The following is a 26,740-nucleotide window of genomic DNA, read 5'->3' as shown; positions in this document are numbered from 1 at the left end:
CCTGCCTACCTTGGACTCGTTTAACACAGTAAATCACCAGGAATTGGTCTCCTTAATTACTAAAATGAAAACAACAACCTGCGCACTAGACCCTATACCCACTAAACTGCAAAAACAATCTCTGCCATTAATTATTCACCTAATACACAATATTATGAATGCCTTTTTATCCTCAGGATCTGTTCCCGAATAATTTAAAATAGCTTATTATTATTAAACCACTTCTTAAGAAATCCAGTGCCGACCCTATCCTACTTAAACACTATCGACCTAACTCAAACCTCCCTTTCCTTTCTAAGGTTCTAGAGAAAGTAGCTGCAAACCAATTGCAAGCTTTTTTAACTGATAATCATATTTATGAAAAATTTCAATCAGGCTTCCGTTCTGGCCATAGTACAGAAACGGCCCCGTTAAAACTATTAAATTATGTGTTTCAGTCCACCGACTTAGGGCTCACCACTGTTATTATTTTATTAGACTTAAATGCGTCTTTTAACACAATCAACCACAAAATCTTGTTACACCACTTGTTGTTGTCCTGTCTCGCCACGTGCTTTCATGGTTTAAATCATATCTGTCAAACAGACTCCAATATGTACAGATTAACGAGAACCACTCAAACGTAACTGAGGTTAAGTACTGAGTGCCACAAGGTTCAGTCCTCGGACCTATACTTTTTTCACTGTACATGCTCTTTTTAGGTGATATAATTCGATTACATAATATTAACTTTCACAGTTATGCAGATGACACACAATTATATGTGTCAGTACATCCTAACAATACCATAGACCTAGAAACACTAATCTGCTGTCTGTCCGAGATTAAGACATGGATGACAAGAAATTTTCTTATGCTTAATTCTGATGAAACAGAAGTCCTAATTTTAGGGGACACAAATCTAATTGTTCATCATGCACTGACAAATCTAAGTACTGATGGCACTAAGGAGATGGCACAAAACCTGGGTGTCATCGGTGATCTAAATCTATCCTTTGAATCACACATTCAGAATGTGTCGAGATCTTCCTTCCTCCAGCTCAGAAACATTGCTAGACTGAGACAATTCCTCTCATTACAGGACACTGAGAAATTGATTCATGCATTTGTTACATCTAGATTGGATTACTGTAATGTCATTCTGTCAGGCAGCACAAACAGAGCTATTTCTGCACTTCAGTCCAAAATGCTGCTGCAAGAATTCTTACAAAAACAAAAGCACATGACCACATCTTCTAGAATTTCAAGCACTAAAGGGACTGGCACCTCCCTACCTAAAAGATCTCCTTATCGAATACACTCCAGGTCGGCCATTGAGATCCCAGGAAGCCAGTTACTTAGTGTTCCCTAAAATACACAAGAAAACTGCAGGTGGTAGAGCATTCAGTTATAGGAGCCCCGAAACTGTGGAACGATCTTCCAGCCAATGTAAGAGATGCCCCCTCTGTCTGAGCCTTTAAATCTTTGGAATCTCTGTCTTTGGAAATGTCCTGCATTGCATGACCAGTATCTGAGCACAACTGTCTTCTTGTCTTCCAGCAACACCCCACTCTGAGGGTCCGACGAGGCACCTCGTCTCCCACCATGGAAGTCTGACGAGGCACAATCCTCCTCTGAGGCACCCCAACATGGAGAGCCAACAGGTCTGATGAGCCATCGACATCCAAAGGCTGTTGATGGTCCAACCCCCCCACCCCGACGGCGAGAGGCCTCCTCCAGAGGGAAGAGCACATCCAGCAGCACTGATTAAGAACTTTCTGATCTCCTTCCCGCTGTAACAACTATACTGCCTGGAGGGGAGGCAATCATTAGGCCTAGGCCTTAAGCCATGGACCTCCAGAGATTGATTGAATTGATTGATTTCATGTCAGTGAAATTGGCGGACAACTCTGTTTTACAGCAGGAAGTCATCATTAAATTGCAAAGGTAAAGTAAAAACAAAGTGCAATTTGATAACATAATTAGTGCATCCAAATTCATGTGTTCTGTTAATCTACATGCTTAAAGTATATACTTCCAAAGTACATACTTCAGTGTAACTTTAGTGCATAGTATGTAGGATGCTGTTTTGGACTCAGCCACTGTCTAAAGTTACGTGATTTAAAATCTAAACATAAACAAATACAATAAAAAACTAAATACAAATAAATCCATATAAAATAAAAAAGTAAATAATGCTCTATATTTGGGGATTCTCGCATGCTCTCTGTATATTTACCGTGACAACATGCCCAGTCCACGGTGTGTTCCTGCTCATCACTGACCAGCCTGATTCCCTGTCCGACCCGCAGCACCCCCTCCTCTCTGTCAGCGCAGTAGTACAGCGCCAGGTCCGCCTCCGACACATTCTCCACCCGCAGGCTGATGGAGCGGCTGGTCCGGTTCAGCTCGGCTTTGAAAGACGAGTTTCCCACTGGAGGAGTGACGAGTCCCTGTGCTTCATTTGAAATCCTGCCCGAATAGGCCAGAACCGGTGCGTGGCTGCAGTGCTGCACGAACCAGTATGTCTCGTAACTGAAGCGGACGTCGCAGCGCAGCGTGACCGCGTGCCCAAGCCTCACCCACAAGACCACTGTCTCCGAGAGACCCCCCAGCCCCGAGCAGCCTGAAACACAGACAGAAGGAGATATTATGAAATTATTATTATTTATACCTGTTGTGTGTCCATTGATGATGATGATGATTCTTTATCATTGTAATCATCAACATCATAAGATGTGTGGTGATATGTGGGTATTTATAAAAGCATTGTAACTGAAATACTCATGGGAACAAACCAACACATAGGCTAATAGTTCATTTACAGTTAGGTCCATATTTGGACAGTGACACAATTGTCTTAATTTTGGCTCTGTACGCCACCACAATGGATTTGAAAGGAAACAATCAGTTCCCTTGCCAGCCATACATGCCCATGCCATAACATGCTTCACAGATGAGCTGGTGTGCTTTGGATCATGAGCAGTTCCTTCCCTTCTCCATACTCTTCTCTTCCCATCATTCTGGTACAAGTTAATCTTTGCCTCATCTGCCCACAGGATGTTGTTTCAGAACTGTACAGGGTTCTTTAGATGTTTTAGAGTAAACTCTAATCTGGTGATATTGCATGGACATGTATGGCTGTCAAGGGAACTGGTTTCCCTTGTATTTATTGATGATGTGAGTGCTATATTATCTGCTCAGATTTAGCCAAATGCTTCAAAACTCATTGGACGGTGCTTCACAGTGCAGATGGACAATGACCCGAAGCATACATTTAAGGTGAAGAAGAGGAATGTTCTGCAATGGCCAAGTCAATCACCTGACCTGAATCCAATTGAGCAGCATTTCACTTGCTGAAGGCAAAACTGAAGGCCAATCACCCCAAGAACAATCAGGAACTAAATACAGCTGCAGTGCAGGCCTGGCAGAGCATCACATGGGAAGAAACCCAGCATCTGCTGATGTCTATGGGTTCCAGACTTCAGGCAGTCATTGACTGCAAAGGATTTGCAAGCAAGTATTGAAACTCACAATTTAATTCATGATTATGTTAAGTTTGTCCAAATACTTTTGAGACCCTAAAATTGGGGGGAACACATATAAAAATGGGTGTAATTCCTACACCATTCACCCAATTTGGATGTAACTACCCTCAAATTAAAGATGAAAGTCTACACTATTTTGATTGTTTCCTTTCAAATCCATTGTGGTGGCATACAGAACCAAAATGACAATTGTGTCACTGTCCAAATATTTATGGACCTAATTGTATGTACATATTTATGCATTGCACTCGTTTTCCATAATAGAAGCTTTCAGTTCATGTTAATTTTTTATTTAAGTTTACACTGCAACACTGCAGGATGATTAACCTACATATTTTGCATTCCGCATTTCAATTTAATTACATGTTTAACTGATTAGTCTATTCATTTAATTAACAAATTAATACATACATACATACGTAGGCTACATACGTACTGAAGGGTTAATATTGAATGCATTTTTCTGTATATGGGACTGATGGGTTAATATGGATTATGTTTGCTATGTCTTTTCTATTTGAGTGTCTGCATAAGATTTCCTTCTGTCATTTGCCATTGTTGCATTTTGTAACCCGCAACCTTTATACTCAGTCATCACCCTGCATTAGCAACTTTTATACACATTTATCATTCTGTACATAATAGCAGCTGCAAAAGCTAACCAGGGCTTTCAAAAATAGGAAGTAGCTCCAGAAGACACGTCCTAAACAGGCTGGGATAAATAAAGCATATCTTTGGCCACCTGCTTATAGAAAACTATAAAACTGTACTCAGTTGGAGCTTCATGTCCATAAGATGCTACTTTCTCCTAATCATAAATTTTACAGCTCTGATGTACAGTTGTGTAGTTTGCTATTAGCAGGTGGGTCAAAGTTTTGAATAAATCTGACCATTTGTATCCTGTCCTATTGATCTTCTAGTGTAAAAGGAAACGGATCTGGTGGACTGCAGTGCCGTGGCTGCAAACACACAATTGTCATTAAGACTGTTAAACTCTGTGTCTGTGAAACTGCTTCTCCATCCCTGCTGTTCAAATAGAAAGGGAGAGGATTGTACTCTCCCCTGGTTCTACAGACACCTGGTCTCCGTGTGGATCTACTCAAATAAAGCTGATTGACAGAAAAATCCTGTCCCAAGAATTCTCTCCAACGACACAAAGGCCTACATGCATTTCACAGACCTTGAATGAGACCAAAGTCAATGTTAATTAGGTAAGGTGGTCCAGGGCTAACACTAACGTGAAATCAGCCTTAAAAGTTTGGTAGGTATTATTCCATGAAAAATCATTCATCATTATACATTCTGTTCTTCAAATTCATGTGTCAAATCCACACAATGCAAAATTCCTATAAAAATGCAAAAGACAAACAAAATAGAATGAAAAAATAGACAGTTTTTTAAACCTAAACAAGCTTGACTTTATCAATGAAGATCAAGACGCGTCTACTTACAGATGACGAAAGTGAGAATAGCGGTACTGTGCAGTGCAGGCATTTCAGATGATGTCCCTGATATGAGGGGAGACTGACAGGTAGGTATGATTTCAAAGTTTCCTCTGCAATGGGGTGTAAGTGGGGGGGGGGCAGCAACGGTGACCAATAGACATGCGGCACATTTCTCTTTTTTTGTCAGTACAGAGGTTTCAATTGAGGTTTCAATGTACAGACTATAAGCAGCCTATAACATCCTCTAATCACATTGGATGAAACAAGCAACAACACAAACGTAGACATGAATAATAAATATAGTAATAAAGCCGAGGCCTATGACTGGTAGGCTACTGATTGAAGTAATCATAATCGATTTACTATTACTGTAGTCTAGACCACCTTTGAAAAATGTATATCCTAGATTTAAAATGCTTTCATTTATCTACACATCATAACGTACAATTCTAATGTGAAAAATATTATAGAAATTTGTAGAAAATAAAAATACAAACTGAAAGCAATCTTCTTCATAATCACACACCAAATTAAGTGGCACCTCCACCGGTGTTAAACTGTAGTGATTCACATGTTGCATTTGAAAGCAACTACTCATCCATGAGCACCAATGAGATTTCAAAGGAACTCCTGGACAAAGCTGCTGAAAGGCACAGATCAGGGGATGGGTATAAAAAATAAAGGTTTTTATGGCCAAGACTGGTCAAACAGTGCATGTGACAGCATTATCTCTGCACAAATCTGACCTGTATGGTAGGGTGGCAAGAAGGAAGACATTTGTCAAGAAAGCCTGCCTTGAATCCAGTTTGAAGTTTGCAAAAAATGCACTAAGGACTTTCTGTAGTCATGTGGCAAAAAGGTTTGTGGTCTGACTAAACTATAATATAATTTTTGCCTATATGCACAGCGTTAGGTTTGGTGCAAACCCAACAATTCGCATCACCCAAAAAACAGAACTTCATACTGTGAAGCATGGTGGTACAGCATCATGTTATCTGGATGTTTCTCATCAGCAGGGACTCAGGATAGAAGGGAAATGAATGGAGCAAAGTACAGAAAAGTCCTTGAGGAAAACCTGCTGCCCTCTGCAAGAAAGCTGAGACTGGGACAGAAGTAAATCTTTCAGCAGAAAAACCCAATGCACACAGCCAGAACTACACTGGAGTGGCTAACAAAAAGGTTTCAGTGGTTTCACAACACCGATTTGCGTTGGGGCGGGGAAAGTGTGAGACGACTCCACTAGCTTGGCTAGTTGAATCTCACAGATGTCAGATGTGATTTTGTAACCCTCAGATGACCGATGCCTGGGAGACTTAATCAGGTGATCTGATATGTGTGCCGTGGAAGAAGATGGATAGTTGATTAGATGAACTGGTGTTGAGGTATTTTGCATCGGTTTTATCATTGAACAGAGTGTACATAGGCGTGACTCCTGGAAGTAACAGAATTGACAGGGTGAGAGTTCATGGGAATGAGGTGCCAAGTCAATGGCAATGTGAGACCATAGTCAAGATGGAGTGGGAAGCGGTTCCAAGAGACCTGCTGGTGGTTGTCATGATGTTTTTGACTGCGTACACATAGGATAGGCTGTGTTGAACTGTCTGACTTCTTGGGATAGTGCTGGCCACTAGAATTGTTTTTGGACGAGGGAAAGAGTCTGATGTACTCCTGGATGTCTGGATGCGGGAGAAGAGTGTAGCCAGTGTAATAATTGTGGATGTACAGAAACAGGGACATAGGTCAGGCTCGGAGGACAGTTGGGAGGCGTTGTGTCTGTGGGCAGTGCTTACTGAATCTGTGCTATGATGTCCCATCAACTGGCTGCGAGATGTACCTTTGAGAAGGGATGTGAGGGGAGCAGCAACAGAACTGAAGTGATGAATGAACCTCCTATAAAAGTTTGCAAAGCCCAGAAAACATTGCAGCTCCTTTACCGTGCGGGGTTGGGGCCAGTCTATGACAGCCTGCACTTTCCGGAGATCCATATGCACCCCTTCGGCATCTATGACGTAACCCAGGAAACTGACCTGTTCACGGTGGAACTCGCATTTTTCTCCCTTCGCGTACAGTCTGTCCTGCAGAAGGCTGCACAAAATCTGGCGAACATGAGGGACATGTGAAGAAAAGGTAGGGGAAAAACAGAATGTCATCAATGTATACAATAACAAAAGTGTTGAGATATTCTCGCAGGGCATCGTTGACAAGCTTGAAACACGGAGGGGGCATTGGCCAATCTAAAGGGCATAACCAGGTATTCGTAATGTCCACTGCTGGTCATAAAGGCCGTTTTCCACTCATGTCCCATATGGACTCAAATTAGGTTATAGGCACTGCGGAGATCCAGTTTAGTAAAAAAGTGTGTGCCGTGGACCTTTTCCAGTGCAGCTGGTACCAAGGGAAGAGGGTATCTATACTTAATAGTGATGTCGTTCAGACCCCGGTAATCAATGCAGGGTCACAAGCCTCCATCAGAAGCGGATGGCCGAATTATTCCCAATTCTAGGGCTTCCTGAATGTATTCATCCATTGCTTTGGACTCTGGAATGGACAGGGGACAAATGTGTCCTCTGGGTAGGGTTGATCCTGGCAGAAATTCAGTGGCATAGTCTCCTGGTCTGTGAGGTGGTAAACAAGCCGCAGTGGATTTATTGAAGACCATTGGAGAGGTTTTTTGTATTCAGAAGGACAGTGGAAATGTAAAGACAAATGGGGACTTTCAAAGTACTTGGCTCCACACGGGATAGACAGGCATCTGGAGAAGCAAGGTGCTCCCCACTTGACGATTTCTCCGTTAGCCCAGGAAATTATGGGATTGTGATGTGCTAACCACCTCAGCCCCGGGGGAATCAATTACGAGGAATGATATTTCTTCTTGGTGAAGGACTCCGATTTGAGGGACTGGCTTCGATGAGACATATGGCCGGACCCTATGGGTTGGTTATTGGCAGCCTTGACATGGAGTGGAGGTAAACAGGGAATGAGTGGAATGCCCAGATTTTCTACTGTCGTAGGGTGAATGAAGTTGCTGGCAGATCCCGAATCTATTAAAACAGAGACAGACACAATGTTATTCTCCCATCTGAGCTCGACATGGTGAAAATTGGACATTGTCTCATACTCACTGTGGAAGTGGAAGATGGACTGGGGCAGGGCCGGCCCTGACCAATTTGGTGCCCTAGGCAGGATTTTAGCTGGTGCCCCTTGCATCGCAGCCAATTCCACCACCGATCATTGTGTTCATACACTCACACAGAAACTGTATAGCTTTATGTCTTTGAGGTTTTCTTTATTTTAGGGGAAAAAAACAGTATTAAAGAAACAAGTGACAAAAAACTAATTATAAATACAATATAAATAAGAGTATTGCATGAAAAAACTATGTTACAGACACATTAGTTCAATATGCATAATGTTCTACAGCCATACTCGCCTTGCCTTTCTTGCAACAAACAAGTGACATACAATGAATTATAAATAAGTGGATGGTTCATGCAGCACACTTGAAAGAAAAAACGTATTTCTCAAAATTATGTTATAGGTAATGGAGGTTGATGAAAGAGCTAAATAGCTGATCGTTCAAAAGGTGTGATGGCTGTGGGGCATCGGTGAGAATGCACAATTCTCATTCACTCCAGTGACCCTTAATTGCATCACTAGCACTGCATCCAAAACGCTGTCTTAGTAACTGTAATATTAAGTTTGATGAATTTGTATGTGTGGTTCTACAAAGAAATAACAATAACACAAACCAGTCTAATAATCAATATAACCAATAATCAAGCAAAGAATAATAATACAAATATACAGTTCTGACAGCAGAGCTAATACACTCAAATGACTTTACATGCAGCATCAATGCAAACCTGTGGATCTATGGATCTCAGTACAGCTGGATGCTGAGAAATGACCTTAACCAAGGTTACATCTTATAAACTTATAACCGTTATACATGCCAATAATACACTGTCTTCAATTCAATAAACATGTACACAATAGATAACTGTAATAAATAATATATTATAAATATAATAAATGATAAAGCAGTTCGCATTACGACCACATAGAGTTGACTGAGTTTCCTCGCTTCCCTCATACAGGGACGCCGTTTTGCTTTCTGTCGTCTTTTTCAGGAAATACATTTCAATGTGCAGCTGCGCTTCGCCTGTGTGTGATTGTGTGTTCAGTGCTTTAGTACAAATGACCCTGATGTCTGGCTCTGCTGTTGTGAAGCGGGTGTGACAGGTCTGCCACCCAGAGCTGTGAGAGAAAACGGGAAACAAACAGCACAGTCCACACCAATATTTTAATGTCATGTTGGTGTAGCTGTATTTTCATATCATCGGAATATACCGACAGGACCGTGGATTGTGATTCGCTGCGACACGCAAGGATATGAAGGCCGACTGGTCAAGCCAGGTCAGTCTGCTGCTGCGGCGGCGTGTAAAATGGCGTCACTGTCGCTGAGCCGCCGCTCAATGTGGGACACAGCGGCCTGTGAGCAGCACATCTTACACACAGACTACACACACACACATCTTACACACAGACCACACACACAGACCACACACACGCATCTTAGACACAGACCACACACACGCATCTTACACACACACAGACCACACACACGCATCTTACACACAGACCACACACACGCATCTTACACACAGACCACACACACGCATCTTACACAGACCACACACACGCATCTTACACACAGACCACACACACGCATCTTACACAGACCACACACACGCATCTTACACACAGACCACACACACGCATCTTACACAGACCACACACACGCATCTTACACACAGACCACACACACGCATCTTACACAGACCACACACACGCATCTTACACACACACAGACTACACACACACATCTTACACACAGACCACACACACGCATCTTACACACACACCACACACACACATCTTACACACAGACTACACACACACACATCTTACACACAGACTACACACACACACATCTTACACACAGACAGACTACACACACACACATCTTACACACAGGCTACACACACAAACATCTTACACACAGACAGACTACACACACACACATCTTACACACAGACAGACTACACACACACACATCTTACACACAGACAGACTACACACACACACTCACACATCTTACACACAGACAGACTACACACACACATCTTACACACAGACAGACTACACACACACATCTTACACAGACAGACTACACACACACACTCACACATCTTACACACAGACAGACTGGCAGAGAGAGAGAGATCATTTCAATGTACCCAATTGCTTTGGCAATACATATCATGCCAATAAAGCTTCTTTTGAATTTGAATTTGAGAGAGAGAGAGAGGGAGACAGACATAGAGAGAGACAGAGAGAGAGAGAGAGAGAGAGACAGAGAGAGACAGAGGAAGAGAGAGAGAGGGAGAGAGACATAGAGAGAGACAGAGACAGAGAGAGAGACACAGAGAGAGACAGAGGAAAAGAGAGAGAGGGAGAGACAGAGAAGGAGAGAGAGAGAGGGGGGGGGTCTCCGCGACAGGGACCCTCACACTGTGTTTGTCAAGGGCAGTAAACGTCCTGGAGCTGCTTTATGTCACTTCTCTGTCACTAAAGGGTGGGATGGAGCGGAGACAGCGGCGCTGGAGGAGCTGCAGGCGGGGAAGGTAGGCGAGACACCGCGGAGAAGCGCGCAGCCGCAGAGCCGCCAGCATGGGGCGCGGGAGGGGTACCTGTCAATCATTTGTCATGCAGCCAATCACCTGCAGGAGTCACTTGTCAATCTTTTGAATGCGGCCAATCGCCTTCTTCGTTTATAAAAGTAAGGCGGGAGACAAACGAAGAGGAGGGGCAAGTGTGTCTGGTGTTATTATTGATACTGTCGGGGCTTTGAAGTGATAGACAGTAGTTTTGACTTCAAAACGATCAGGAGATGCAACTGCTTATAAAGTAGCGTTTATATTTACAATCAGACAGGTTTTATAACTTGTATGTTATTTTATTTTGTTATACTAATAGTGCACTTTTACTATACTTACATACAGTATACTTTATTGTTTTACTAATTAATAGTGCACTTCTACTATACTTACATACAGTATAGTTTATTGTTTTACTAATTAATAGTGCACTTTTACTAAACTTACATACAGTATACTTTATTGTTTTACTAATTAATAGTGCACTTTTACTATACTTACATACAGTATACTTTATTGTTTTACTAATTAATAGTGCACTTTTACTATACTTACATACAGTATAGTTTATTGTTTTACTAATTAATAGTGCACTTTTACTATACTTACATACAGTATACTTTATTGTTTTACTAATTAATAGTGCACTTTTACTATACTTACATACAGTATAGTTTATTGTTTTACTAATTAATAGTGCACTTTTACTAAACTTACATACAGTATACTTTATTGTTTTACTAATTAATAGTGCACTTTTACTATACTTAAAAGTACATCGACCCCTCCATACCTGCCTCCTCAATCATCACCGCAATCACCCTGATTACTTGCCGCACAACTGTTGTCCATCTTCTCTTCCCCTACCTTCCTATTTAAACCAATCCCTGACTCTCAGTAAATGCAAAGTGTTGTATGCCTCATAGCTACATCTCCGAGCATCTCCTTGTGTCCTGTATTACTACGATTACCACGACCTCTGGCTTTTCCTTCTGAGCTTGACCTCGACCTTGGACTTCTGACTCTTGCAATCTGATTAAGAGTTCTGAAAAGATTAATTGCATTATGATACATTTTTTTATTAATGCAAAAATAAAACACAGAATGCCAGAATCCCTAATATATATGATTCACTGATTCGCATCAGTGCATTGGTATAAAAGCTCACGACGTGATTGCCTGGATAAAAAAAAAGTGCACCAGATACAATGTGGGATGAAATCGCACCATTTCAAACATCTTTGCATTGGTATTATGCAATTTTTTAAATATAATTATGTGTAGGAGAACGCCTTTATTATTTAGAAATGTGAACAATGTTTTGTGAACAATAATTTAATATTTAGATAGCTTCATCCTCTCTAACTGTTTCTTAAGCTTGCTCTCATGTCCACTGCCGTCAGGGGCCGATTCTCTTCAGGTCTCTGGGCCGTGTTATCATGCAGGAGGAAGAGTTACATGCTGCTTCGAATTGCAGTAAATCCAAGGGTTGGCAACACTTCGGATTTTCCAAGAAAGATGGGCAATTCGAGAAGATCCATGCAATTTGCAAGATATGTCCTGCTGCTATAAAGTACACAGGCAGCACGACTAATTTAGGTACTCATCTGATGAGGCGACATGGTATTTGTGTGGAGACGTCTGCCCCCCCTCCGATTCAGCTATGGCTACAGTGGCTCCACCGCTACCCCTAGCAAGAAGACTGCTGAGCAAAGTATTGCAGCTCTTACCATCCCTAGTGTTTACAGCAGCTTGTGACTGCCAATAATAGTTTACCTTTTTTTAACATTCAGAGAATAACATACAACAGGAAAGAAGGACTGGTTTAAGGCAAGGTCCAGGCCTGGTTTTATTTTATATTTTCTCGGAGACACAGCTCAAAAATGTCGTATGTTTATTTTTTATGAAAATAACAGAATTGTATGACCCAGAAGTTGAAAAGAGTATTTTATTCATTAAAAACGCCTCTTTCTTGCTTTATAAACAAAGTTAAAATATAAAATCAGGAATGAAGTCAAATACTGCACCACACTAGAAACAAAGTTTTGAAGAAGTGGAGAGTGAAGATGTTGAAGAGCTGCTTGAGTGCCATTGTCCCAGGAACTTGATGCTGAGGGGGAAGTGGAAGCTGGAGATGAAGGTGACGTCCAGCATGCAACGCCCTGAGAGCTTTCCACTTCTCATCTTCTAGCCCGACGGAAGTTGATAAGCAGTTGCAGCTCTTAGAAGACAATGACTACAATGCAGGTCGCAGCAGGAAAGCTATTTGTGCAATAAAGTCTTGTTTAGCACCCTATAAGCAGCTTTTTCATGAACACGCACACGTGGGGAGCACGACAATTCGTCCCGGTCATGGACCCGCACATGCGCGAACTCACAATGTGACACAGCGGAGGCTGCTCGAGTAAGTGTGAACATCACATTCTTCTCTAATTGAGGATTGTTCACACTTTAGTTACTATAACTCTCGATTTCTTTGCCTGAACAGCAGCTGCTTTGTAATGTAGCCGCTAGCTGATTTGTTTTTTAAATGTTGTCTATCAGACAATTGTAGGTAACTGTGACGTCCTCTAGGACCAAAGGAAAGGATCCAAAGTGCAGGCTTTTAGAGTTGAAGCAGATAATCCAATAAGGGCAAAACGAGAGAGCATAAACAGGGACAGTCCAGGTCAAACGATCAAGCGAACAGGCTAGTAGGGAGATCCGAAAGGGGTAAACAAGAGACGGAAGCAAGAGGTCAAAAATACACAGGAAGGCACTCAAGAAACAAGGCTTAGAAATGATCCAGGAGAGAATGCAAGACTTCACAATGAATCTAGGAAACAGAGGGGTTTAAGTACTGTGAAGGAGAGAGGGATTGAACGAGGTGAATGAAGGATTGACCAATGATAGGAGAGGAGGACAGAACAGGTGCACCTGGTAGGGAAGAATGTGGAAAGACTGGTTTGACTGGGCAAAGGAAAGGAGAAGCACTAGACTAGTATTCGGGAGAGGGAGACCTCTGGGGGTGAACTAAGGTGGAAACAGGGGAGACCGTGACAGTAACTATGCTAACGTTAATGAGGTTACAGGGAGCAAACTTCGTAATCTTTAATTAAATTATTCAAGTTATTATTGAAGAGAAAAAAAAGCTTAGGCAGTTGTTGGGTCGGTCATATTCAAAGGCGAATCCAGGTGCGGAGCTGAGAGGAGAAGGGAGAGAATAGGAGGAAGGCGACACACAAGCAAACAGGTTTGACAGGATAATGCAGGAATCGTCGTCAAAGGGTAGCAAGAGGTCAATCGATCAGGCGAACAGAGTCAGCAATGAGTAAACAAAGCAAGGTCAGGAACACGGTAGAGATCTATACAATGAGAAAACTGGCAGCTAATGAAGAGAGAAAATTGAAACAATCATGAGGAGAATCAGGGGAAGATTAATTGAAAAGCTGGAACACGGGAGATATGTAGTGGTGATGATCAGACTGCAGGCCTGACAACAGTTAGACCAGGGGCTCCCAAATTGCGGCCCGGGGGGCAAATGCGGCCCTTGAGGATGTTTGGTGTGGCCCTCCAAACCCAACCTTAACCCCCCCATTTCTGAAGCTTTTCTTTATTTTTACAGTTCATGACGATTTTCTGTTACAAATTGTACATGTAATTTGGGGGGAAATGATAAAACAACAATTAAAGTTAATAAATCTTCCCTAATAGAAATGTATTGGAAATAAAATCAGTGGATAATTTTCTACTACGGTCCCCCATCCCATACAACCTTGGGAAATTGGCCCTCCATCACCAGACATTGGGAACCCCTGAGTTTGAACCTACTTTTTAATGTAATGTCAGCCTATTTGCAAGTCGTCTGTTTGTGCTCTGCAACTTTTTTGTTGTTATTGTCGCCTAAACCCTATCTTCCTTATTTTATCATTGTGAGATCTAGGAACATTAAAAACAAATTAAAACAATTTATAATTACTCTCAAGGATTCAGGAAATGTAAAATTACACTATATTGCATAAGAAATGCAGGTGTGATGTCTCTGCATGTTTGTTCAGATGGGTCCAGCAGAGGTTAGACAACGGTAACTAGTTAAATATTGAATTGAAAATGCAAATAGCTTAACAGAAATGGACAAGGGAAAGGAAAGGGTTAATGGTTTCATCTCCTCCCCCCCCCATTATTTTCAGATCATTATAAATAAATGTATCAAATAAGTTTATTAAAATATAAATAATAAAATAAAATATCGAAACTAGAGACCAGGAACTTTCAAACGATGTCTGACTCGCGTATGTAGGGTCTTCCTAGCTTGAGCTACAGGCTAACGACATTGGCCATTTCTCACAGTGTACAGTACTAATTTGCATTTTTGTTTTTGTTTGTACTCTGTCAGCCGATTAGGTTGTATAATACGAAAGGGCACAACTTGTTGTTTCATTTGATATAAGATAAATGCATATGGCACAAACTACCAAGGAGAAACACACAAATAAACAGGCACAATGCCAGTAGAGAATGGCAATACCGCTGTGGTTGTTCAACACTGAACAGACATTAACAATGAGAGGATGCCAGCCTGAGAGTTGAGTTATTCACATCTACTGGGGGACTTTTCCGAAGAAAGGGAGTAACTATAACACGGAAAGCAGCCGAAACTGGATATTAATTAGTTTGCATTTTTGATATCAAAAATGGAACCGGATGCCAATTAGTATGCATTTTTTTAATATCAAAAATACAATTGTTGATATCAGAAATAACAGATCATTCTTGATCAAAAATTCTGATATCAAAAATTGTATTCTTGATGTATTCTTGATATCAAAATCAAAATATGCGCAACATTGCGTAGACGGAACCGGAAATGGGGCTGTGAACTTTTGTACAGCTGGGAACTAATAAATAATTGCATTAGTTATTTTAACAAACATGATGTAAATCTGTGATGTATAATAAAGCTATTGGCAATTCTAAATGAATGAATGTTTCCGACATAGAATAGCTCGACCACGGATCTACAGGCACTGAATTGCTGATTTCGTGTTTTTGGTATGTACTATGTGCTATGTACGATGCTGTGCTAAGTAAGACATGTTTGTGTGCATATCTCCTGATGTTCTTGCCTCATAAAACAGTCTATTAATGTTGTTTTAATGCATAAGTAATATTCTGTATTTTATCATTCATATTTCAAGAAAATTACGGAAATTAAGATATAATTACGTTTTCGATGTCAATTTTACGCACCATGTGTGTGAATCTGTGAAATGTAGAAGTTATGAGGGTTTTTATTAGATCGGTTCAGCTGGTTCAGTTCTTCCACAATGACCAGTTATGTATGTTACTGTAATTCACAACGATAGTATTTATTTATTAGCACATGATGACATGATCCAGCACATGCATTACAATTGACATATGTGTCTTTTAATATAACCGAAATCGAATGGAGCCACTTAATTCATACGGATCCGTGCGGTTATAACCAAGAAATGTACTATGATCTTCACTAAATGTTTTCGTTTGAACTCATACGGATGTAATGTGTGGAAATCAGATACGGATTCTTATATGGTTAGGGTTACCTTATTGTAATGTGATTTGTTTTATTATTATCGTCATTTCAAACTGAATATTTATGTGTAGATATAAATGTTATTGTGTTACACGGCTAAATTCACGCTTGTACCATTGTTTAAATTGCATATCATCCATACATGACTACTCTTTATTATTATTTTTAATTGTTTCATCCACCCAATTAAAAAAATATTGTACACTTGGATGTGTACTGGCTTGCAAGTTAGGCAGCCATATATGCCTGTAACAATATTCAGTAAATACCACCCTGATGTCTCCAAATGCTTTACCTATTCTTGTAAATATTAATATCAATTATATTGTATATTTACGATATAGCCACTTTGACAACCGTGGTGCTTGATGCGATGTTCGTCTTTTAAGTTGCCTTCACTCCTATATATAAAGAGAGAGAGAGAGGTGCATGGATTATTGAAAATCTCTACTGATATGAGGTATTAGGGTCCGTACGATTAGCGGATGAAATTTTCAAACTAATCCGTACCAATACCCAGAAAATGTGTGGGTATTCATGAGAACATAAGAAAGTTGACACACAAGAGGAGCCCATTCGCCCAATCGTGCTCGTTTGGTGTCCATTAATAACTAAGTGATCAAGGATCCTATCCAGTCTGTTTCTGAATGATCCCAAATTGTCTCTTCAGCCACATCGCTGGGGAGTTTGTTCAGATTGTGACGCCTCTCTGTGTGAAGAAGTGTCTCCTGTTTTCTGTCTTGAATGCCTTGAAGCCCAATTTACATTTGTGTCCCCGGGTGCGTGTGTCCCTGCTGATCTGGAAAAGCTCCTCTGGTTTGATGTGGTCGATGCCTTTCATGATTTTGAAGACTTGGATCAAGTCCCCACGTAGTCTCCTCTGTTCCAGGGTGAGAAGGTTCAGTTCCTCAGTCTCTCAGTAGGACATTCCCTTCAGACCTGGAATAAGTCTGGTTGCTCTCCTCTGAACTGCCTCTAGAGCAGCGATATCTTTCTTGAAGTGTGGAGCCCAGAACTGCACACAGTATCCAGATGAGCTCTAACTAGCACTGAACATTAGTGCCCTTGATCTCAATTCTACACTTTTGACAATATACCCTGGCATTCTGTTTGTCTTTTTTATTGCTTCCCCACATTGTTTGGATGGAGAAAGTGAGGAGTCCACATAGACTCCTAGGTCTTTCTCATGCGTTACTTCATCTAGATCTGTTCCTCCCATAGTGTAATTATAGTGGACATTTTTGTTACCTGCATGTAATACCTTGCACTTGTCCACATTGAATTTAATTTGCCAGGTGTCGGCCCACAACTGAATATTATCCAAGTTCCTTTGAACAGCCTGTGGTGCCGAGATTGTATCTGTTGAGCCGCCTATTTTAGTATCATCTGCAAATTTGACAAGTTTGCGAAATATCCCAGAGTCCAGATCATTAATATAGATTAGAAAAAGCACAGGCCCTAGTACTGATCCCTGTGGATCTCCACTAACAACCTCACTCTCAGCTCCTCTAATCGACACCCTCCGTTTCCTAGACATCAACCAGTTCATAATCCATCTACTTACATTACCCTGAATGCCTACAGCTTCCAATTTTTGTCATTGGTGTGGAACCTTATCAAAAGCTTTTTGGAAATCTAAGTATATCATATATCATATCATATCATATATGCTTTCACATGATCTACGGCTGCAAAGTTGGGACAGTATGGAGAATGGTAATAAAAATAAGAGGAGTGATTTGTAAATGTACTTTGACTTGATGCATGCAACACGTTCCTAAGGGTCGAGTCTCGCCAATCTGCCAACAGATGTGTCACCGAATAATCCAACACTTTGAGAATAATACATCATCACTGTCCAGAAGCACCGCCGACTTCTCTGGGCTCGGTCTCATCTGAGATGGACAGTAGCACAGTGGAATCGTGTTTTGTGGTCCGACGAGTCAACATTTCAAATAGTTTTTGGACAAAACAGCCGTCATGTTCTCCGGGCCAAAGAGGAAAAGGACCATCCAAGCTGTTATCAGTGTCAGATCCACAAGCCAGTGTCTGTCATGGTATGGGGGTGTGTCAGTGCCCATGGCAGGGGTAACTTGCACATCTGTGAGGGCACCATTAATGCAGAAACATATGTACACATTTTGGAGCAGCATATGCTGCATTCCAGACATCGTCTTTTCCAGGGACGTCCCTGCATTTTCCAGCAGGACAACGCCAAACCACACTCTGCCCGGAATACAAGCACATGGTTGCATAGGCAAAGAGTGCGGGTGCTAGCATGGCCTGCCTGCAGTCCTGACCCGTCTCCCATTCACAATGTGTGACACATTATGAAGCGCAAAATAAGGCAATGAAGGCCCTGTACAGTTGCGCAGCTGAAGAAATGCATAATGGATGAATGGGGGACAATTCCGCTTGCTAAACCAACTGGTGTCTTCAGTACCCAAATGCTTAAAAAGTGTTATTAAAAGAAAAGGTTATGTTTCACAGTAGTAAACAGTCGACTGTCCCAACTTTTTTGGAGTGTGTTGGAGTCATCAGATTTGAAATGAGTGTATATTTTAAAAAATGAATTAAATTCACAAAGTAAAACATCAAATAATGTGTTTTCAATATAGTAGGAGGAATTGAATTTTCAAATGACTTTTTGTTAGTATTTTTGCATTTTCCATAGTGTCCCAACTTTTTCGGAATTGGGGTTGTAACTTCATCAGTGTCTTTCTGACGTCAAACTGACCTTCAGCTCTTGCACAACCGGGATCATTTGAGTGAAGGTCCTCAGTCAGGTTTCCTGTCCCTTTAGTAAATCATCTCTCGGAAACACAATCGCTGTGTTTAACGTGAGAACAGTCTGATATTTTCATTTTCAGCGGTTTGGATTTGCACCTCTTCAGATGTTCTTCTTTCTCTCTTGTCCTTTCAAAACAATGTCACCTGAGTGGAGTTGCCCCTGACTCTCATTTTGTTATCTGCAGATGTCCCTGACGAATGTGTCCCTCTGTCCTGGCCCCGCCCCTCTGTCCCCTGTGTTACGGTGAGTTGTGATTTATGCAGGTTCAAGAGTTTGTGGTTGTCATTTATGTCAATTAATAAGACTTACTAGCTTTCCAAGGCATACTTATCAATGATGTAGACATCATGTGTACACACGCATTCACAGTTCGCACTTGGAAACTATGCATATGAACACTCTGATACTCTTTTGTTTTCTAATCAGACATAATAAATATATAGGCTACTTAGTGGTTAACATACTTAATCCCTTCCACGTTATTGTACAGAATAATAAAAATAACAGTAAATACTTATTATTGTTGAGCTGTAGGGCCTAATAATAATTATAATGGTAACAACCAGTGTCGTCTTGCCCAAATTATTTCCATTGTTGCTTTTATTTTGTATGTCTGACCTATGTAGAGACATTACAGTAAATATGATTTATTTTAGATGATCCCTCGCCACAAGAGCTACAGTATGCAATTTAGCAAACAGACCCTTAATCAGCGCATGCGCGTCATTGAGTGTACCTGGCGCAGGCGGCGTTTCTTAATTTCTTGTTTATTCAGAGGCAGTTTGAAACATGAATATTGTCCCGTTTCTGCTGTTTTGTTTTTGTTCTGAAATTTCATGTTTTTGTGCTAATGTTCTGTTTTTAATAAGTATGCAATCTGCTTAAAACAATATTTAAGTACATTAAAATAGACGTTGTTTTATAAAGAAGTCACAAGTCAATAAACGTGTTTTTACAAAAATGCAAAATTATTTAAAAAAAAATCCGTGAAGCTAATGTTTTTGGGTAACTGGTGTACAGTATAAATTGGTGTCAATCATTTTACTTTTGGTACTTTATTATTATTTAAGTGTTGAGATGCTTTTCCTGCATTTCAATTCCTCAACTTAACAGAGAATCAATAAAAAAGTTACATCTAGTAATACTACTAACTAGGCCAACAGGTACAGTTGCCTCCAGAATTATTCACGTCCTTCACAGACTACAGTGGGGTTTAGTGACAGAAACTGTACATTCAGTATTTGTTGTTTAAATGAATTACTACTTATTAAAGTGTAATATACAGCTCTGGAAAAAAATAAGAGACCACTGTAAAATTTCATAAATTCAGCTTCTCTACATGTATGGCAGCCATTCCATTCCATTCATATTTTTATTTGGAATTTGGGAGAAATGTCAGTAGTTTACAGAATAAAACAAAAATGTTCATTTTACCCAAACACATACGTATAAATAGTAAAACCAGAGATAATTTTGCAGTGGTCTCTTCTTTTTTCCAGAGCTGTATATTAAAGCATATTCATTGTATTTATTTGTAAAGCCCCTGTAACTGAAGTCTCCCTTTAAACCAGCTGTAGTATCAGTAGCAGCCCCAGTGAGGGTCACACAGGTAGGAGGTGGAGATTGTTGTTTAGGTGATACAGTTAAAACAGAAATAGAGCAACACAACCAAATACATGCTTTAGTGGTAAAGTAAAGAGGATATTTGTAAAAGCTTCAGTTGCAATTACATTGACTTAATTCTTCCTATAGTTTGTACAAGGCATTATGCAAACAGTTTTTAAGGACTTTTTTTAATGATCAGAAACAGAGACTTGATTGAGCCAGAAGATCAACTGGCAAGAGGTGAGAATAGAAAGGGCTCCATGCAGACAGAGTTAGAGTCCCTGAGAGAGACGGGGTCTGAAGCAGCTCTAGTATCACAAGCAGCACCAGTGAGGCTCAGACAGGTGGGAGGTGGTTACTGTTCAGTGGGACTAAAAGCTCGGTTGCAGTAACTGTTCTAATAGTTTGTACAATATTGTATGCACACCATTTTTAAAGAGTTTTTTTTTTAGTAATCAGAATCAGAGACAAGTATAATTGTGACAAAAGCTCAACTAACAATAGATGAATATATAAGAGAGTCCCACTCCAGCAGTGTTAGATGCCGACCCTTAGCAAACCCCAATCGAATATGTTTCAGCATCAAATACCAGCCTTTTGTAACAATCGTAAGTTGTTTTCTGACTGTGCCCCCCCCAAAGCATTTAGCTTCATGACGCCCCTGGGCATAACGATCATGAAATGTTGATTTTTAGTTTTTAGTTTTGTTTATTACTATTTCATTACCATGATACAATGTTTGTGAGGTATAATTACTATTACAGATATGACTGTGGGTCGTTAATAAGTATTTTCTTTATAGTTAACGTTAATACAATATCTAAAATCATAAGAGATGTGTGCTGATGTGCTCTGGTGTGTCTGTAATTGTCCAGAGGGGGGAAGGTATCGAGTGTGAGGGGCAGCAGCACTAATGGGGTCTCTCTCTCCACAGGTATGTCTCGGTGTCCTTAACTCCGCCAGCACAGTCGCTCTCCCTGTGCTGCCGGTGCCCAGCCCGGGTAAAGGAGGAGGCAGGTGAGTGAAGCCACTGACCGTGTGACACTACAGCTACCCTGTAATTTTCATTGGGAACTGGCAGTTATATGTATTTCTATTTCTGTCCCCCCACCCCCCTCTGTTAGTCAACATAAGAACCAGACAGACAGACAGACAACAGTCAGTCCAGTCACATGGGCAGATATTTCACACAGGCAGTCCAAAGAGACGGGCAACTGCAGCAGGACACAGTATAGTGTATGTATGTGTGTGTGTGTGTATGTATGTGTGTGTGTGTATGTATGTGTGGCTGTGTGTGTATCTGTTTCTCATTGGCATCAGCTCAGCATTCAGAACAAAACAGCAGAACTGTGTCCTTGTGTCCAAACCTGCGCACACACTTCCCCAGCTGACACAACCCCACACAGCAACACAGCGAGCAACGAAACACACACACGAGCCTCGCCAGCCCAGGCCAGAGTAACGATGTCAGCTGTCCATGTCCCACTCATGGGTATTTACACAGCACTTGTGGTTGTATGTATGTTTATTTTATTTATTTTCATGTAGGACTCGATCACCCAGACAGCCACACTTGATCCACCTGAAAAAAAAGGTATGTTTGCTGAATTCAGCTTATTTCTACTGTTATTCAGTGGTGTGTTTTAACGTCTCTCTCTTTCTCCCTCTCTACACTCACAGCTCTAGTTCTAGACTGTCTGTGTTCAGAGGTTCTGCTCTCAGTGGTTCTGGTCTCTAAAGCTGAAGGGACAGCAGTCTGTATGAATGCCAAAATACCAGACAACACATATGTTGGAATTCAAACAATATCGGGGTATTGTGTTACAAAATTTAGTGAACTTGTCGTGCCGTAATGAAAACAATACACAAGTTGTTAAACAAAACAAGCTTTTTTTCTCATCCAAACTGAATTTGCTTCTGAGCATCATAGTTTTTTAATGCCAAAATTAAATATAATTTCATTATATTGTTGATAAACAATCCTTTATCAATATTTGAATACTTGAATGCTTTGCATTGCTTAAAGCAGCGCAAAAATAGTGACTGGATTAAAATGTAATACCCACAATGCATTGCGATATGTCCGTGTTTTGGCTCAGCTTGAAGAGTGACCAAATTAAATACAATGTTTATTACATTTAATTGTTTGAGCAGACCTGTTTGAAGACTGATGCATCTAAAACATCGAGTTGTGGACATTTTACATGTTTGTAACACAAGCTGTAACAGTCATTTACACATTGTTCTTTTAAATATTTATTTGATTCTATATAGGGTACATCAATTGCTCCTCTTGAAGTCTGTGTTTTAAGTTAGCAACTTTATATAAAAAAAAAATCCAATAGGGTCATTTGCATATCACTTTTAAATCTTTATTTTTATCGGATTGTATGTCTTTGGACACTTTACTCCTGTAGTCGCAGCTTCTTGCTTTTCGTGGCTCTGGAGGAAGCGGAGTGGACAGGAGGCCAAATTAGTCTACTCCCGCAGTTGCAGTTTTATGTTGATTAAGATTGATGAGCTGGACTTCTCAGTGCTGCAGTGAGACACAGTGTCCGTCCCTCGGGACCGGGCTGTTTAAACTGCGGGTTCTGCTCCAGTCCAGCTCTGCGCTCCAGTCATCCACACCCCTGACTCTCTCATCTCGTTCTCTACAGGAGTCCCTGAAGAATGTGTCCCTCTGTCCTGGCCCTGGCCCTCTGTTGTGGCCGTGTGCCTGCATCTTGTCCCTGTGTTGCGGTGGGTTCTGATTTAAAAGATGCATTGACAAGAGTTTGTGCTGTGGTTTGGCTGCAGCTCTGTGATTGGCTCTTGCTGAGCGTGCTTACTGTGCAGTGTGTGTGTTAGGGCTCAGGATCAATATATAAAGTCTTCCCCAGGAATTTCTGTAAATGCAAGATAGTGATTTGTATTATTATTTTCTTCCTGGAGTTAAACGGTAAAACAAACAATATTACTGTTTTCCTCTTTTCACAATTGCATTAGCATTCATGTTAGACATTTCATTTTCATTTTATCCCAAATAATGTGTGCATATATGATACATGATTATTTAATTGTGAGATTGCATAATCATGTTCCATTTTGCATTAGCATTTGAATAAAATCCACTATATGCTTCCATAATAATAATGATTATTTCATACTTGGTGATTCAAAAAGTTTGAGATACAGTACAGTACAGATAGGTTCACCTGTTTTGTTTTTTCTTATATGTACAGCACCAGTTTCTCCTTAGTGTGAGTTACCTCCACAGAGAAATAAATCATCAGTAAAATACATAAATATAAATATATATATTCAGCATTGTTCTAATTCAATGGAAATACAAATTATCCAGACATAGTATTGATGAAACAGGTGTACATTATCCCTACAAGAACTTTACTGAACACTGTCCATAATTAAAAAACTTATTAAAAAAAAAAATAATGACTACGGCAATGTGACGGGGGGTGGGGGTAGAGAGGAAATCCCACCACAATCACCTATAAACCCTGACTACGCCATCCTTATTTATATCTGAGGGAAAGGAAACCTCCGAGACTTACTTTTCCCCACAGCAAGTTCAGACCGCGGGACCGTCAACACAGACACCAGTCCTGAGATTTCCAATAAGTCCAGCAACACATCCATCAAGAGGAAAACTCCACTCCCTTCTCTGGAGTGACCATCGCGCTCCCCCTTCCATTCTTCTGCCGCCCGTCCCGTCACTGCTTCCCCTGTTTCTGCATTGCACACCGGCCCTCTATCCCCTACGCCCGGCCACAGCCCAGCGGCTGTAGTGCGTTGTCCTCAGGCTCTGGGCTGTCTCTCCTCTGCCGTGCTTTGTCTCGCTGTGCCTTCACTCCCCCTTTTTATTCCTTATCAATCCCTTAATTTATTCAGGTGCATCTCATCAAAAACCTCCCCATCAGTACCTTCCAGCAGGGAAAACAAATCAATCAGTCCATAACTTAATTAAGAGGTAATTAAACCAATAAAAACCCTATTTACTAATTTTCAAAATAATGATGAACTTAAACCCATTTTACCGTCTTTGACATGAACACCTGATATATTTACACAGAAATACTGATGGATATACAGGCAGTTAAACAGATCCATCTGTTGTCTTTCTGTATTTTGTGTCAGAGTGAAGTGTCTGTGCTTCTGGGTCTCAGTCTCTCAGTCTCTCAGTCTCTTTTTCTGAGTCTCACTTCGCCACACACCCATTACTTAATAAATCTTATTCCATGTCTTCACTGACATCCAATTCAAATGTATTCAAGACTTAGACGTAACTGTTTTTCACAAATAAATTCTATGTTCTGTGCATTTCTGATCACTGGGAACACGTCGCCAGAATACAGTGACTTGACTGTTTTTGAAATGCAAGTATTATTTTGCGTAAATCATCTTCCCATCCTTTTAAAGTTTTATTGTGCTCTGAACATTGTGTGATGTCAAAGCGTTAGCCACTGACTGTTTACATTTTGCCAGAAGTTCGTCCCATAATGTACTTAAAGCATCATGGTATATAGGAATATTGTGGATAGGTTGTGGAAAATGTATTAATATGTATTTTGGTCTGATTGTCTCTTCCTCTCGTCCTTTCTCTCCCCAGCTCTCTCCAGTGCCGTATCAGTGACAGCGGGGGACTCTGTGACTCTGCCCTGTGATGGATCAGCGCACACACACACAGTCCAGGTGTACTGGCAGACTCCAGGCAGGCTGGTGTGTGAGTCCAGCTCTGGGAGATGTGAGGCTCGGACAGGCTTTGAGGGCAGAGTGGAGTTTACAGGAGCCGTGGAGTCGGGCGACTTCTCCCTGACCATTCACAGCACCCAGCTCTCTGATGAAGACCTGTACGAGTGTTTCAGGGTCAGTGCAGCAGGACAGAGCATGTTCCTTGGGGAAGTGCGTGTCAGGGTCTTGACGCCCCAGAGCTGCAGGGTGTGGAGCCTGACCAACCTGGAGAGAAACACACAGCACAGCCTCTACTCAACTAACACAGATCAACTGTTTTGTGTATTTTTTGTTGTTTTCTGTTTTAGTCCTAAGATTGTCTTTTTGACTCATTGACTCCCATATGAAAAACAATATTCTTAATGAAGGCAAGCAATTCGAGGAAGTCGTAGATGTATCCGGACATTATATAAACATCTAGAAATATGTAGCGTAAGGTACATTTTAAAGTTTCAGTTAAATACATGAATTTAAATATCACCTTATCAAGAATCCTAGAATCTTGTAGATCTCAATTTCTGCAATTATTGGACGCAGACACCAATTCCAAAGATATAAATTCTCAAATTTATTACAAACAAAAAAACAAAATGTAGCACTAAACTAGTTATACAGAAAGGGAAAAACTAATTAAAGTTCACAAATCAAAGACATTCACTTCCGTGACCAAATCAAAGACCATGGAATCGTATATGATAACACATAATGTTACACAAAATTATAAACACATTGACAGTGTGGTTTGGAACAAAGGCAGTCCGGTTCGGCTTTGTCCAATGTGGAAGGAAAAACATCTTCAATCAGGTTGGAGCGTTAGTTGCAATGCCTTTAATACATGCATCGTGGAGAAGAACAGTGAATCGAGAAGATCCCAAAGTCGCTCTGCCTTCATTTAAAAGTCAGAGGCTTTTATACACAAAAAACTAAGATCTGCTCTGTTTGCAGTAAGTTATGAACCCTTACATGTAGTTACAGTCTCTGCCTTCTCTCTCTCTCTCTCTCTCTCTTTCTCTCAGTCATCTCAGGCTGCTTGTCTGCTCTGGCGAACAGGGGGAGTATTGTCACGGCCCTTGCCCACTGCCCCCCTCTTCCTAATTGATAGGGTATTTCTGTTTGTGAAAGGACTATTTCCAAACAGTTTCATAACTTGCCATTACTATGTTTCATTAAATTAGTTATATTACGCCTTTAGTAACTTCCTTATTTTCGCTCATATTCCAGTCAATCACCATCAGAGTCTCTCGTGGCAGTACATTTGTCTCACACAGAACAAACTCTCCTTTCTCAACCTTCTTCAATTTTGGTTAACATTGCTCTGCATCCTAACGGCTGTTCTTTCTCCTATTCCTAATTTCTTTTGAGAAATG

At 40.8% G+C, this 26,740-nt stretch overlaps 1 protein-coding gene across 1 annotated transcript; it reads left to right on the top strand.

The window, feature by feature from the left end:
- The first annotated feature begins 12,312 nt into the window (after nucleotides 1–12,312).
- On the top strand, nucleotides 12,313–26,556 carry LOC136772071 (uncharacterized). Its single transcript, XM_066724764.1, has 6 exons — nucleotides 12,313–12,406; nucleotides 19,225–19,283; nucleotides 21,580–21,662; nucleotides 22,194–22,239; nucleotides 23,303–23,384; nucleotides 25,252–26,556. Exons 1-6 carry the CDS (start codon nucleotides 12,313–12,315, stop codon nucleotides 25,707–25,709), a joined length of 822 nt encoding a protein of 273 aa, XP_066580861.1. The 3' UTR covers nucleotides 25,710–26,556.
- Nucleotides 26,557–26,740: the final 184 nt, after the last annotated feature.

This window comes from Amia ocellicauda, chromosome 15 (genome assembly GCF_036373705.1).
Source record: "Amia ocellicauda isolate fAmiCal2 chromosome 15, fAmiCal2.hap1, whole genome shotgun sequence".
NCBI classification, from domain to species: Eukaryota; Metazoa; Chordata; class Actinopteri; order Amiiformes; family Amiidae; genus Amia; species Amia ocellicauda.
This window is presented reverse-complemented; position numbering and strand designations above follow the sequence as displayed.

Excerpts from the sequence above, each read along its gene's own strand:
- LOC136772071 (XM_066724764.1), top strand. The coding sequence starts at position 12,313 with ATGGTATTTGTGTGGAGACGTCTGCCCCCCCTCCGATTCAGCTATGGC. Across the intron at positions 19,284-21,579 it reads CCTCTGTCCCCTGTGTTACG|GTATGTCTCGGTGTCCTTAA; the intron begins GTGAGTTGTGAT and ends CTCTCTCCACAG. Across the intron at positions 21,663-22,193 it reads CCGGGTAAAGGAGGAGGCAG|GACTCGATCACCCAGACAGC; the intron begins GTGAGTGAAGCC and ends ATTTTCATGTAG.